General features: G+C 38.4%; 1 protein-coding gene and 1 long non-coding RNA gene across 3 annotated transcripts in view; both read left to right on the top strand.

Moving 5' to 3' along the window:
• LOC149677151 (acetylcholinesterase-like) overlaps nt 1-12,889 on the top strand; it is a 41,754-nt gene that overhangs the window by 25,760 nt on the left and 3,105 nt on the right. For both annotated transcript variants that reach the window (XM_089838153.1, XM_089838154.1), the window contains exon 3: nt 6,251-6,426. In XM_089838153.1, the coding sequence (XP_089694279.1) occupies nt 6,251-6,426 (176 nt within the window). The remainder of the gene's footprint in view (nt 1-6,250; nt 6,427-12,889) is intronic.
• On the top strand, nt 928-2,918 carry LOC149677152 (uncharacterized). The gene is made up of 2 exons (XR_016366579.1): nt 928-2,578; nt 2,705-2,918. It is a non-coding gene; the product is annotated as an uncharacterized LOC149677152 (long non-coding RNA).

Below are 12,889 nucleotides of genomic sequence, written 5' to 3'. Positions count from 1 at the left end.
GGAAGGGATCCAGGTGGTAGAGCTCCCATGAGAGAGGACAAAACCCGGGGAACCCGGCCTGGGGAAGTCCGGGGTTTTAGGTAGGCGCCTTCCGAGAGAGAACTAGTTTCCCGGATAAAACATTCTCGGGATCGTAAAAGAGATCGAGGCAGGCCGCTAAATTCCCGGTCATAAACCCTACGGGGGTTATCCTATACCGAAATAGCCAGCCGCATCACGCCAACGGAGCAGCGATGGAACGCTATACAACTATAGTACTCAGAGATCTATAAGGAAAAGGGTCATTTACAAAACAATAAGATAGAGCAGACCCCCCCCTATATACACAGGACGGCCATCGTTGGCGTTATTTAGACTCTCGTTTCCAATTTGTAACGGAGAAAAAGGACCGCATCTCTTAACCCTAACTTACACAAGGTCATTCCTAGTGGCTTAGCTATTCTTATTCGTACAATAGTTAACTCCGCGGGTCGCGAACCAATTATGAACCAATATACGTACGTTTAAAAATACCATTGTTTAAATTTCGAATTACACATATTATTATTTGCATTCCAATTATTTAGAAGCTGTAAGCTAAATAGTGATAACACGTAACCGACATACGTGAGACTTTCGAATTTAAATAATTGTTTTAGGGATGACCCCTTAATTAAATTCGTAATCTCTTTCAGTTTCTTACTTAAATTTAAAGGGGTCATAAGTAAAACACTCAAATCATAACTTGTCCCTTGTAGCAACATATCACAGAGGTTACATTTTTGACTCAAAATTAATTTTCCATCCCACTTCACTTGGGTCCAACAACGTTTTTGGAACTCCCAATAATTTGATCTATTTTTTTTCACACCAAGTTTATAAAATTTAACTCTCCTATTCATTTTTAATCCGAAATAAACTTAACATACCTACAAACACGATATAGGGTGGTAGCTTGTAATTCCGAACACTTTTTTAAAATCGATTGAAACATGACACACGTATAATGTTATGAGAAATATTTGATATTGTACCAAATAGCTTGAACATTTGCGCTACTTTTGAGCCTATTTTGAGCCAAAATTACCGGTAACTTGTGGAGAAATATCTATTTCCCCATTTCTAGTAGTGGCGTCCAATTCCGAACTGATGTCTTGTAATTCCGACGTAGGGGGTTTCAATTCCGACCCCCCGCTTCCAATTTCTGACCCCCCGCTTCTAATTGCCGACCCCCCGCTTCTAATTTCCGAACCCCCGCTTCTAATTTCCGACCCCCCGCTTCTAATTTCCGAACCCCCGCTTCTAATTACCGAACCTGCTTACAGGGTTGGCAAAAATCCGGATAATTTGAATAAAATCCAGACCAGTGGTTTTTATTGGATTAAACCGGATTTTTTAAAAACACGAGTTATTTTAGGGTTTTTTGAAGGCAAAGTACTTCTGTGTAGCTCTTATTTTAGTTTTGGGGCACTTCCCGACCCCTAGCCCCGATTCCAATGTAAAATAGTCTGCTAGTTTAACTGATAAAATGTTTCATGAAATCAATTTATTTCCTGAGTGCACGAACCTAACACTAGCGCGGCTCCAGTGGATCCCTTACAAGGGGACTTTCCTTCTAAACTCCGGGTTTGGCTTGGCAAAGGCTAGTGGGCGGGATTTATACATGCACGTACAAATTCCGCCCACAAATGCCTCTAGCTTTCCCAAGCCAAAACTGGAGTTCGTAAGGAAAGTCAAGTTGTCCACTGGAACCAACGCTATGCTTTAAGTTCGAGTAATACTGGAAAAATATTGTAAGCTGTAACTGGACAGTAACCGGTAACATAACTATTAGTTTTATCATTTATAATAAATAATCTTTAGTTGTCGCGTCATATATTTTTCCCTTGTTTCTGGTTGTATTTTAATTATTTTTATGGCACAAAATAGATTTTTCCCCATTCATAATTAAGCCGGATATTTTACGTGGTTTTTTAACACCACCACCTGTAATGTGGTATAACTATGGTGAAATAAACTTCAGCGCCTATCTCATTTGTATGCTAAATTGGGATTATCTAAAACTGAAATATTTTTTTCATTAGGTGAATCGGGATAAAATTCCCTAACCAAGGCTTAAGTTTTGGGACGTTAATTCTATAATAAATTTCGCTTTCAAGTTTTAAATCTCTCGTAGGTTAATAGGATAAAAAAGATTATTAATAAATGCAACAGCGATTTACATTACCTTGATCGTCATATTCCATATTCAAGTAGGTATAAACCTTTAGCGACCCGTTTATGCAAAAGTTTGAAACGCGCGAACGCAAATTTTCAAACTTGGCGCGAGATTGAACCGTTATTTTTTTTTATCGCGGAATAGTGTACGAGTACGAGTGACGGCGCCGCGGCGGGGAGGGAAGGAAACAGGGACTTTACGCTAGCCGGGTTAAACTAAAGTTGTCTGCTTGAAAAGCCCGGGAAAACGTATCGCCGTATTATCGAGGATAACTAATCTGTTAAACCATGTCGTTTAATAGCGTTAAATTTAATTTTACTGTCGATAATTTATGATTAATGGAGTGTTGTTTCGAGTGGTCGGAATTAGCTGCTCGCAAAGGTTTTTATAAATATTCTTTTATTAATTTAATTTTGAGCCAAAATTTCGTTACGAATGCTTATTTTGTGGGGGAAAACTTGACGTTTTGGCTGAAATTGAGTTTATTTGCCTCCGATTTATCTGAAGAAAATGAAACCTTATTTTCGGAGGCATCAGGGTCGGCATTCCCTTTAATTGACATTAAATTAAATTCGCAAATTAGGTACATTTTTATTTCGTGTCACATCGTTCCCTGACTTTTAGATATGGATTTGAAATGATGTTTTTCGGATAGACAATGAATCAAGGCATAATTTAAGCCTATTTTTCACGGTCTAAAGCCTCGCAAGTAAAAGAAAAATCAATTTAAAAAAACTGTTCGGAATTAGAAGCGTTCGGAATTACAAGCCACCACCCTATATACTCTAACTTATCTTCCTAAAAACGGGGGAAAAAGGGTAGATCACTAACTGGGTTCAAAGGTTAAACAACAGTACGTAGCAACAAACAAACAAGGCGCCATAAGGAGAAAGACGCACACCTAGCTTTTATCAAAAAGAAAATAATAACGGTCGAATGGGCATCCCCTGGCAAAATATATATAAGAGTCATCTCGCCGGGGTTGAAGGGTCAATTGCGTAGCCCTGACCACTCCCCCAACCCCAAACACCTCCACCCGAAAAGGGAGAGACACGTAAGGGGGGAAAATCGTCTGAAACGCTACCTTCTACAGTGCACCAACCAAATAGGCCATTTTCACGGGCTTCCGAAACTGCCATAATTAGATTACGTGCTTTCTACTTCCCCTCCCTCTCTCGGTCCTTTTCTCTTCTCTCCTCTCCAGCATCTTCCACCCCCCTCATCATCGTTACCTCTTTCGTAAGAGAGTGCACACAATCCTCAGCCTCTTCGAATCCCTGTGCATCTATATAAGTCTAATCTCACCAGGAGTCTTCTTCACGATAGAGTTTAATTTCTATGGGAGCGAGGTTTTAACCTTAGGGTAACTTCCGAAATGGGATAAACCGGTGCACGCTCCGTAAAATCGTCGATAAGATCTGGGGTTTCTCCGAATCTCCACGCGGCTACTAGGCCGGCCCTATAACATTGAGAATTTGCTTAAGAAAATGACTAGCGCCTTCTCGAGGTCCATTCTATACAGTAGGGGGTCTTGCGTGTCCACGCCAACTCAATGATTACAGCTTATGGTCACGTGGTGGTGGTGATGGTGGAATACGTAGAGAGGAGACAAATAAGACGGTTAAAGTGAGGGTGAAATGATATAAGCAAATCCTTACAAACATGAAGTCTAAAGATGAAGCCAATAGTTGAAATTGAAAATTATTTATTGGAGGTGTTTATATTCTTCTAATTAGCGGAGCCTAATTTACGATGATTTAAAATCGAAACTAAGTTCAAAACAGTTGCGACATACGTGACGTCATAAAACCAAAAAAAAATCCGGGTTTATTATTCACCATCGGTAATGAACCGCTTTCAAAACCAAGCCATTTCAATTAAGAATATCAAAAATTCTTCAGAACTACCTTTATCAAATACATTTCAATAACCCTTTAAAAATATTCAGCCACTTCAGCCTTGGGAGTATATTACCATAGTTATCACGAATGAATTTTTAGCTTTTAATACATTTTGGGGAGAACGTGTAGATTTGCCTCTTCTTGTCTTTGAATTCGAAAACTAACGAGTGTTTCTGTGCCCGGGAAAAAGTTTGTTTGAAAAGTCCAATTGGCCTCGTTTTGAAAGGAAAACGTTCTAGGCCTTGCTTGGATTAAAACAATAGTAGGAATTCGTACTACTAAGACCTGAAGGAGACCAAGGCTTACGTCCTGTCTCTCAATGAAGAGTGATCTCGCCTTTCGCTTTTATAAATGTGTGTTTTGGGTTAGCTAGATTCCTTGCAGCATTCTCTGTATAAGAATAAGGTATTATAAACTAAGACAAATTAACAATTCTCGCGAGGTATATATATATATATATATATATGTTTGCAATTTTCTTATCTGTAATGCAAAAGGTGTATAAGGTTCAAAATGTTTGCACGCTCTTTTAAGTTTTATGTGTTGGAAAAGGTATAGGCCGGTAGCAATTAAACTTGGACTCTCTAAGTTATTTGCATAAAATTTCCAAGAATTTGGTGGTGGTTTCCATCAGGGATAACAAGGTCTAATAGAAATTCTACAGAGGCCTTGAATGAATGTTGGCAATTTTTAACCATCCATGACGCGATAAATATTCCAAAATTAATTTCCCAATGTACTTCGGTGTGACCACCCCTTGCCTTTTGTGGACCACTCTATAGAACAGACCTTTTACTTAGTTCTTATGTATTTTATAATGATAAAATTTCCAAAATAAACTTTAAATACCAGCATATGAGATTCACAGTACCAATTCTTAATAGAAACCCGCAGTTTCCATGAAGTTAAGGTAAGCCTTACCTCCAGTAAGTTCTCCACCTTGTTAACCTGCATGAAAGAAAAGGAATTTTTCCTTAAACAAGTCAAGTGAAAGATTGTTCTCCCTTCATGACGCGCTTCGTTTAAGCTTTTGCTGGCTCCCATTTTTTTATGCTTTTTTAGCTTCGTTGACCATCTTTCCCCTGCAGCTCTCGTGTGCCCATATTCATAACCACCGCCGAGGCCCACACAGTTCAAAAATTTCCCTTTTACGGGTCGTTGGGCTCTTAAAGGGCAAAGTCTCTTCGAAATTTTACGATCGAAAAATTTCCTAACTATACCTTTATAGGTTAGGTTCAAAGTCTATACCCAAAATTGGCGGTTCTATCATAAGTTAATAAGATATGTTCCATCATAAGTTTGTTACTGGATGAAAGTCCTGCAAAAGCGAGTGTAGCCATGCAATTCTCGCTTGTCGTTCTCTAACTAGCTCTCAGTAGTAAGTCCCTAGCATTACGAAGTATGGGAAGTGTCAGACTTATGGGGAACATATCACTTATAAACTTATGGCTTTACTTATAAATGGGGCGGCGGTAATTTTGAAGTATCGCTCATTTTCTTCGCGGTAGCGCAAGTTTTAAAACTTCAAGTAAAGGCCTTGGCTTTTCAGGGTAATAAAGTAATTTACGAGTTGAATTATACGTTTTAAAGGTGTTTGTGTGTGGCAAGCTTTTGACCGGAAAGTTTTGTTAAAATTGGTCCTTAACGATGTTGCTGTTCAGGGGCGTTTTATTATTATTGCGTACACGAGAACAAAGGGTTATTAACGGTAGATGTAGCTTTAAAATTTTCAAAGTATAAGAAAAACAATTAATTCGTGAAGAAAAGAAGATCTACGTTGAACTAAGTTTTAAGTCATTACGTAAAACATTATTGCTGTTAAATTTATTGTCAACAAATTTCCATGGGTTGACTAATGCATAAGTTTCACAGCAGATTTTCTAAACGTTTGTAGGCTGGTTTTGTGGTAGATCTAATTTCTAAGCTAGCCTTATTTTGACAACAAAGGGTTATTAACGGTAGATGTTTTCAAATTTTCAAAGTATAAGAAAAACAATTAATTCGTTGAAAAGAAGGTCTATATCATTACTGTCTTTAGAGTTCTTGTCAACAAATTTCCCATGAGTTGACTAACGCATAAGTTTCACCAGGACTACACGAGGTTAATTATAAATGGCCGTTTTCTCATATTGGTTTTGTTTTGCAATTGCAGGAACCCTAGTTTATCTTCGGATGGCAAATGGGAATCTGTTTACTGGCCCGTCCACACTCAAGCAGGACGGGAATACCTTACATTGGCTATAAACTCGACCGAAATTGGCCGAGGTCCCCGCGCCAAGCAATGTGCCTTCTGGCAGAAATACCTACCTCAGCTCGTCCATGCCACCAGTAAGTAACAAAATATATACACTCATTTTACCATCATCACCTGGTGCAATACCAACTTTCCAAAATATTCTTAACATGTACTATATTTTAATCTAAATATTGTAGACCCCAGCACGTTCCTTGGTCCTTTCCAATCAGTTTGACCCTTTACTTTTTTATCAGTCTTACCAGGGATAGATTTAACTTTAGAAGTAGGAATGGAGAACAGAGTAATCTGGGTGGGCGCGCGTCAAAGTCCCGGACCCCCTTCCACGGGACGTGGGGGGTATGAAAGAAGAGGCGGGGGGTCATAGCGACAGAAGTAAAAAGGAATTACGTCACTATTTATCGCCGTCCCCGTCAGCAAAACGTACTTTAAGTCAGCCAATAAGATAATTTAGACTTTTCGTCACGTGTTGGGTGGCCTATGAGTCGGACTGAAGTAAATACTAACCGCCGTTCTCCATTCCTACTCTAAAATTAAATCTATCCCTGGTCTTACCATAAACTCCCTGTATACCGACCGGACAAGCGATAAGAAAAAAAAAGATCTATTTTCTTTTTAATTCCCAAGTTGGCCACTATTTATAAATGGCGCTTTCGACGCCCGGGGAATAGGATTGGAGGGGATTGAATATATGGCTTGTCGATTGGCCCCAAGTCCAAATAAGTTCTCGGCTCCTTTCATCAATCTAAAAAGAGGCGGGGGAGCTATAGGACATGCGGGCCAGATTTATCGACGATCCGGAATTTTATTTCTTTTTCTTTTTCTTCTCCTTAGCCTAACATAAAATTGGCGGGCTTAGTTTTCTTCAAGCGTATATTTTACATACATAATGTATATATCTATACATCCTCTATAAAGCAGCTATATACGAGGGAACAGGGATTTAAAATTAGAAGAAAAAGATTCACCTTGAACCATATTTAAAACAAAAATATAACCCCCAAATTATTTTAAAAATTAATTTTTTAAGGATTTATTAAAAATTTCTCCTTCCTTTAGCAAAGTCTTAAATAGTCCATAGAAAATATTAAAAAAAGTCTCGTTAAATGCTTAAATAATGTAATAAAAGAACCATCGAAGCGATATTTCATATGGCGTTCCACAGACTTTACTAAGAAAGGCGTTATATTTAAATTATATGAGAAAATAGGACGTACAAATATAAGGAAAAAACTAAATTAAAAATATAAACATTTTATGACAATTTGAATTAAAATGTATCCCGCGCATCATGAGATAAATTTATATTATAATTTCTTAAAACCAAAGTCCCTGCCTTTAGGACAAACGTAAAAAAATATTGGGAAAAACGGTGGGAAATTCCAAAATTATCCCCGATCCTTTCAATATAAAGAAGGCAAGGCAAAACCGGCTAGGTATAGATTTTACCAAGCTTTATTATTTTTCTAGGCAACTCCTTTAGTCAGTCCGGCGCAAAATGAACGAAACTAGCTTGGTCAATGTACAGTTGAGAAGATATATATAAAAGTATGAGCTTGCCGTTTTTCTTTTCTATATTGGGCTAGTATTAGCGGCTCTCGGCAGCTGCGACCATCTTTCCTATATATATCCGTAGCTATTTTCAGAGAGCGCCAGATGTACCCGGCCTAAAGCACGCCCAAAATTACCCTGCCACTGGCTCGCTTTTTATAGTTACACTTCCAGAAAAAGTAACCAACCACCTTATTGGACACACTCCTAGAAAAACCAGAACCAGACTAAATTTGAGCACTATGTTTATTTCGATTTTCTAATTTTCTGGCATAGATGAAGGAAATTCGATAAGCCTTTGTAAAAACAGCGTACACATGTTTTAACATATGTTCTTCATTTTAGTAAATTTTCCTGTAGAAATGTTTACCCTACTACACACCAATGTATAAGGGAGAAGCCACCTTACAGGGGTTTTCAATCCCATGTATTTTCAATCGGCCCCTGTAAATGTCAAACCCGCAATACTTCAAAGCTTTTCACAAAGCAAACATTCAGGGGTAGAATATTGGTACCATATAAAGGAAACTTCAATAAGCAATACCGTTCGGGTTCTGGCTAGCAGACGCCTGTAAACGACTGGCAATAGTGAATAGTCAGCGTTTTTAAGAGCAATTAAATGGTAGTTACTTTTAAATAAGACGTCATTAATTTATTTTTTAATATTTAACCTTCTACTCTTTTTAAGGTATAATGCTATTTTGCCTAACCCTTTGCTTTAAGTAATGGTTGGCAAAGCAATATTGGTTGTAGAAATGCGAAGCTAGAAGATAAATCCCCAAAACAGCATGCTGGGGAGGGCGCGCGATGCAACGTCGTCATCTCATTTGACTAATTAGTCCCAGAAACGGTCGATATGACCTTTGCCCTCGCGTTCCTCGGTACGTACTAGTCACTACTACTCTAGCAGCTAAAGCTGGCAATCTAGGGTCCTTACAAGCCTAGGCTCTCTCTCTCTCACCCCTTCCGAAACAATCCTGCATGCTAGACCAGAGAGGGGGGTGGGGTGGGGGGTTAGGATGTTTAGCCGAAAAGCTAGTCTAATTACAGCATAGGAGAATCAGCCGGGGATGGGGCCTCGCCTGGCCTTTTCAATTAAGGCTAAACCGTGTGTGCCAATAAAGGAGACCGACAGGGAACATTCTAGACGTCCCACTTCCCAATTTCGAGCTCTTGTGATCGTTAGATTTAAATCGAGGGGGTAGATACTACTATATAAATCCGAATAATATTCATTTCATGTTTTAGCAACATTATTTTGCCATGTTGCGTTTAATGCAACGGACACTATATACAAAATTAACTAATTAAGCCTTGGGTAATTTGGCGCACTATGTCATCATGGCTACACACGTAATGTCACGTGATTAAATGAACACGGTGATTACCCCTCTGTTTAATCTAATTTTGTAAATAAGCACGCCTAACCAAAATATTAAAATTTGTTCGGACCAAATTTGTCAAGTGAGAAATTGTTTAAGGTGCTATAGTCGTTTATACGCAAATTTTCTTAAGTAAAAAGGGGTCTAAATTGTTGAGTTTCAATAAATTGAATTAAAGGGATTTGGTAAAGTATTTTGATGGTTAATTCAAAAAGTTCGTATTTGGAACTCCTAAAACCTTCTGAATAGCAGAACCCATTTAAATCAAAATATATTAAATTACAAATAATTAAACTCTTTATTTGTTTAATTTTAATTTAGGAAAATATTGAAACCTTATTACGATACTATGCTAGGCCGCACACAAACACAGACAGACGCATGTATAGCAATCAAATTAAAATTAAATATATTAACTCGCCTAGAAAATCAAAAGGGTTATCCCCCTAACCTGCATGGGGATTTCCCAAATCTCCAATCTGAGCTATTTCTCCATCAATTTTCGGATACAAGCCTTTCCGAAACCTTTCTCTTCCACCCCCTCCTTTCCCATGGTTGTTATATCTGGGAAGTAATTAAGTTACGAACGATTGGAAAATTTCACCGCTACAATAAAAAAAAACTAAATAAAAATGGCATAGCTTCCCCTATCTTTTATCAAAGCAATGTACGTCGGCATAATCTGGCTTCTTTTTAACGGAAAATTTCATTCCCCTCCCCCCAAAACCTATGCACTATCTCTCTTTTCCCAAGTTAAAACCTCCTCATCCCCGGACGCGGATACGACCAATCGATGCCTAGCTTCCCCGTATCCTCCGTTCCTATTGGATGATCCAGTGATAATGGTCAAACTTTAATAAAGTGCCTAACCAAATAATAACATTATTTTCCTGATCACAACCGTTCCGGACGTAGAGATATTTCAATTAAGTGAAACCTACGTCACATCCTCCTAATTCTTACTTCAGTTCTGGCAGTTGCCATATTGGTGTATTTCAGCATTCAATCCACCAATATGGTCGAGTAAATAATCTCAAAAATAATAGATCCTTGCCCCAACTGAAACCAGTTTTATAAATTAAAATATTTTTAAAAAAACGCGTGGACGAATTAACTTTAACTTTTCTGACACCTAAATAATTAATTTATAATACCTTTTAATTAACAGGCGTACTTCTTTTGAAAAGTACTAATTGTACTATACGCGATTTTACTTAGTTTAAACGTTTCTCAGGATAAATTAGTTTAATTCAATTTAAAACTTTAGATGGGGAGCATGCAAAACCTTCCCGTAAAATTTAGCATTATCCCCGGCCGACTCAGTCGCATCTCTTCATCTTGAGCTTCCTTCTCTCTCACTTCCGACCCTTCGCTCTTCTTCTCTCCTTCTTCGAGAGGTAACAGCGCGCGAGCTCGACAAGGCGCGAGCCCAAAAACCCCCTTTATCACTTGACACTACAATATCAAGCTATCATCAAACGAAACCAAAATAAGAGCCTTAATCCTTCCCACCCTAGCTCGGGTTTTACTGTCAAGAGACGTGGGAGATTGAGATAGGAATCCTTTTCCCCGGTAAGCCCGAATTACATTCCCACTCCAATTAGCAAAAGGCGTCGCTATAATTTATTAGCTTTTTCTTCTAGCCGTTCGGGCCCTAGTGCTAAGCCTTGGCTAGATCTCCTTCATTTAACTAATGCTCTTCCGAGCTGAATTTTACATCAAGAACTTGAAAAAAAGAAAGAAAAAGAAGTAGTACGGAGATAACTCTTGCTCTCTGCCATGGCAGGAGACTCCGCGAAAAAATAAATGAAAAATGCAGAGAGAAAGAGACACAGAGAGCTTAAAATTATCATTAGTTATTTTTTGTAATTAAAAATGGACGTACGTCGGGGGGGAGGGAGATGGGGTAGTAGCGGCGTAGAATTAAGTCAAATGAGGACTAATTTTTAAATTATGGGATAGAGCGTGTAAAAAATTGGTTTATTTCGGGAGTTGAAGCCCCGCTATTCATACTGAAGCTTGGATAATCTTAACAATTAACTATTTACGTTTTAACTGCGCATTTGCGGAACTGTAGGACCGAGCGGTACCCGTTTTGAAAGTGGGGCTTGCGTAGACTTTGGTCTATCCGAACCTCCTATGCGTGGTCATTTTTGCTACAGCCATAACCTTCAAATCCACGGTATACTTAAATCGCAAATGGGCAGCGTTTTACATATCTCCTATTTCCCACGATTAAAACTCGCATCACACCGCAAGATAGTCCCCCCCCAAAAAAATGGTCAATTTATACGAGTCCCAATAATGTCCCCCCTAACCCAAAATTAAATAGTCATTAAACGTCACTTTACAGACAAGTCCACCCTTCTCTTACCCGGATATACGAAAAATGTCGACAGTAAAAAAAGAATGAGAAGAGAAAAATCGAGATAGAGGATTGGGGGAAAAATGTTTCAAAATGCTTCAGACTAGACCCTTGTTGTGTAAAGGCCCGTTCAGACTTACATAACCATCGCTACGTTCAGAGGTGAGAGCAGACGACTTAAAACGAATCGCGTATATGGTTATCTTTTGAATTTCCAATACTTTTGAATACTAAAAATTAGAAATCCGAATCCAAAATTGACAAATACCGCGACTTAACAGACTTCAACGTGAGAATTTAGTCTAGTCTGAACGGGCCTTAAGGGACAAAAGTGGGGGATTGGGATGGAGGGTAAGGTCCAAGTGTATCTCAACCCAACTGACTAAACTCTGAAAAAGTAATTGGAGTTTTTTCTCATTAGACAATCATTTCTCCAGGACATGAAAGCACTTACGAACTAGTCCCTATACCCCTACCCTTCATTCTCAACCCTTTTGAGTTTAAAAGACAAGGAGAGAACTTAAAACAAAAGAAAAAAGAAGTCGTAGCCTATATACATTTGTTCAATAAGAGTTTGCGCAAATGGAGAAAGCTAGGGTGCGCGAATACATTATGTTACAGCTCGAACAGATAAAAGTAGTCCCTGAAAACTCATCTTGAATTGGAGAAAGTTTCATTTAAAAAACGAACCAGAAGCATTTTTATCTTTTTCAAGATCTAAAGTTCATAACTTGATGTTTCGAATCATGCTATAAGCAAGATGTTCCATAAGTTTGTCACACTGGTTATAAACTGGAGCTTGTCATGAAGTGAGTGAGGTAGGTTATAGATTCGAGGTAAAGCGAAGACGCGTGGTGAGGCGCTGTAAAAGGCTTAGTAACGCAGACTAAATAGGAACTAGATGGAATGGTCCTGCAAAACTAACCACCGAGTGTAGTCATACTTATGGAACATATCTTATGCGTAACTCATTACCAATCTTAAACTTTTAAGCTGGTTTCAAGAGACGTAGTAGCTATTGCTAGCAAAAGAGCATAAATGAGGCGGAATAAAAGGGTACCTACATTTGCATAAGCTACGAAATAAATATACCTTATATCATACGGGGTAGGAAATACATACACTTCCGCTTCCATTATTAAGGTTTTTAGTTTTATGAGATATCATTGTAGGAAAAAAAAGTTGCTGTAGTAACGACAAAGAAACATTGTTTCTAAAGGCAGACTTAATTAGCCTTAG

The sequence above is a fragment of the Phalangium opilio genome, unplaced genomic scaffold (genome assembly GCF_054372755.1).
Source record: "Phalangium opilio isolate 3A_F unplaced genomic scaffold, DU_Popi_V2 ptg000045l_1, whole genome shotgun sequence".
NCBI lineage: Eukaryota > Metazoa > Arthropoda > Arachnida > Opiliones > Phalangiidae > Phalangium > Phalangium opilio.
Note: the sequence above shows the minus strand (reverse complement) of the source record. Positions and strands in the feature narration are given on the sequence as shown.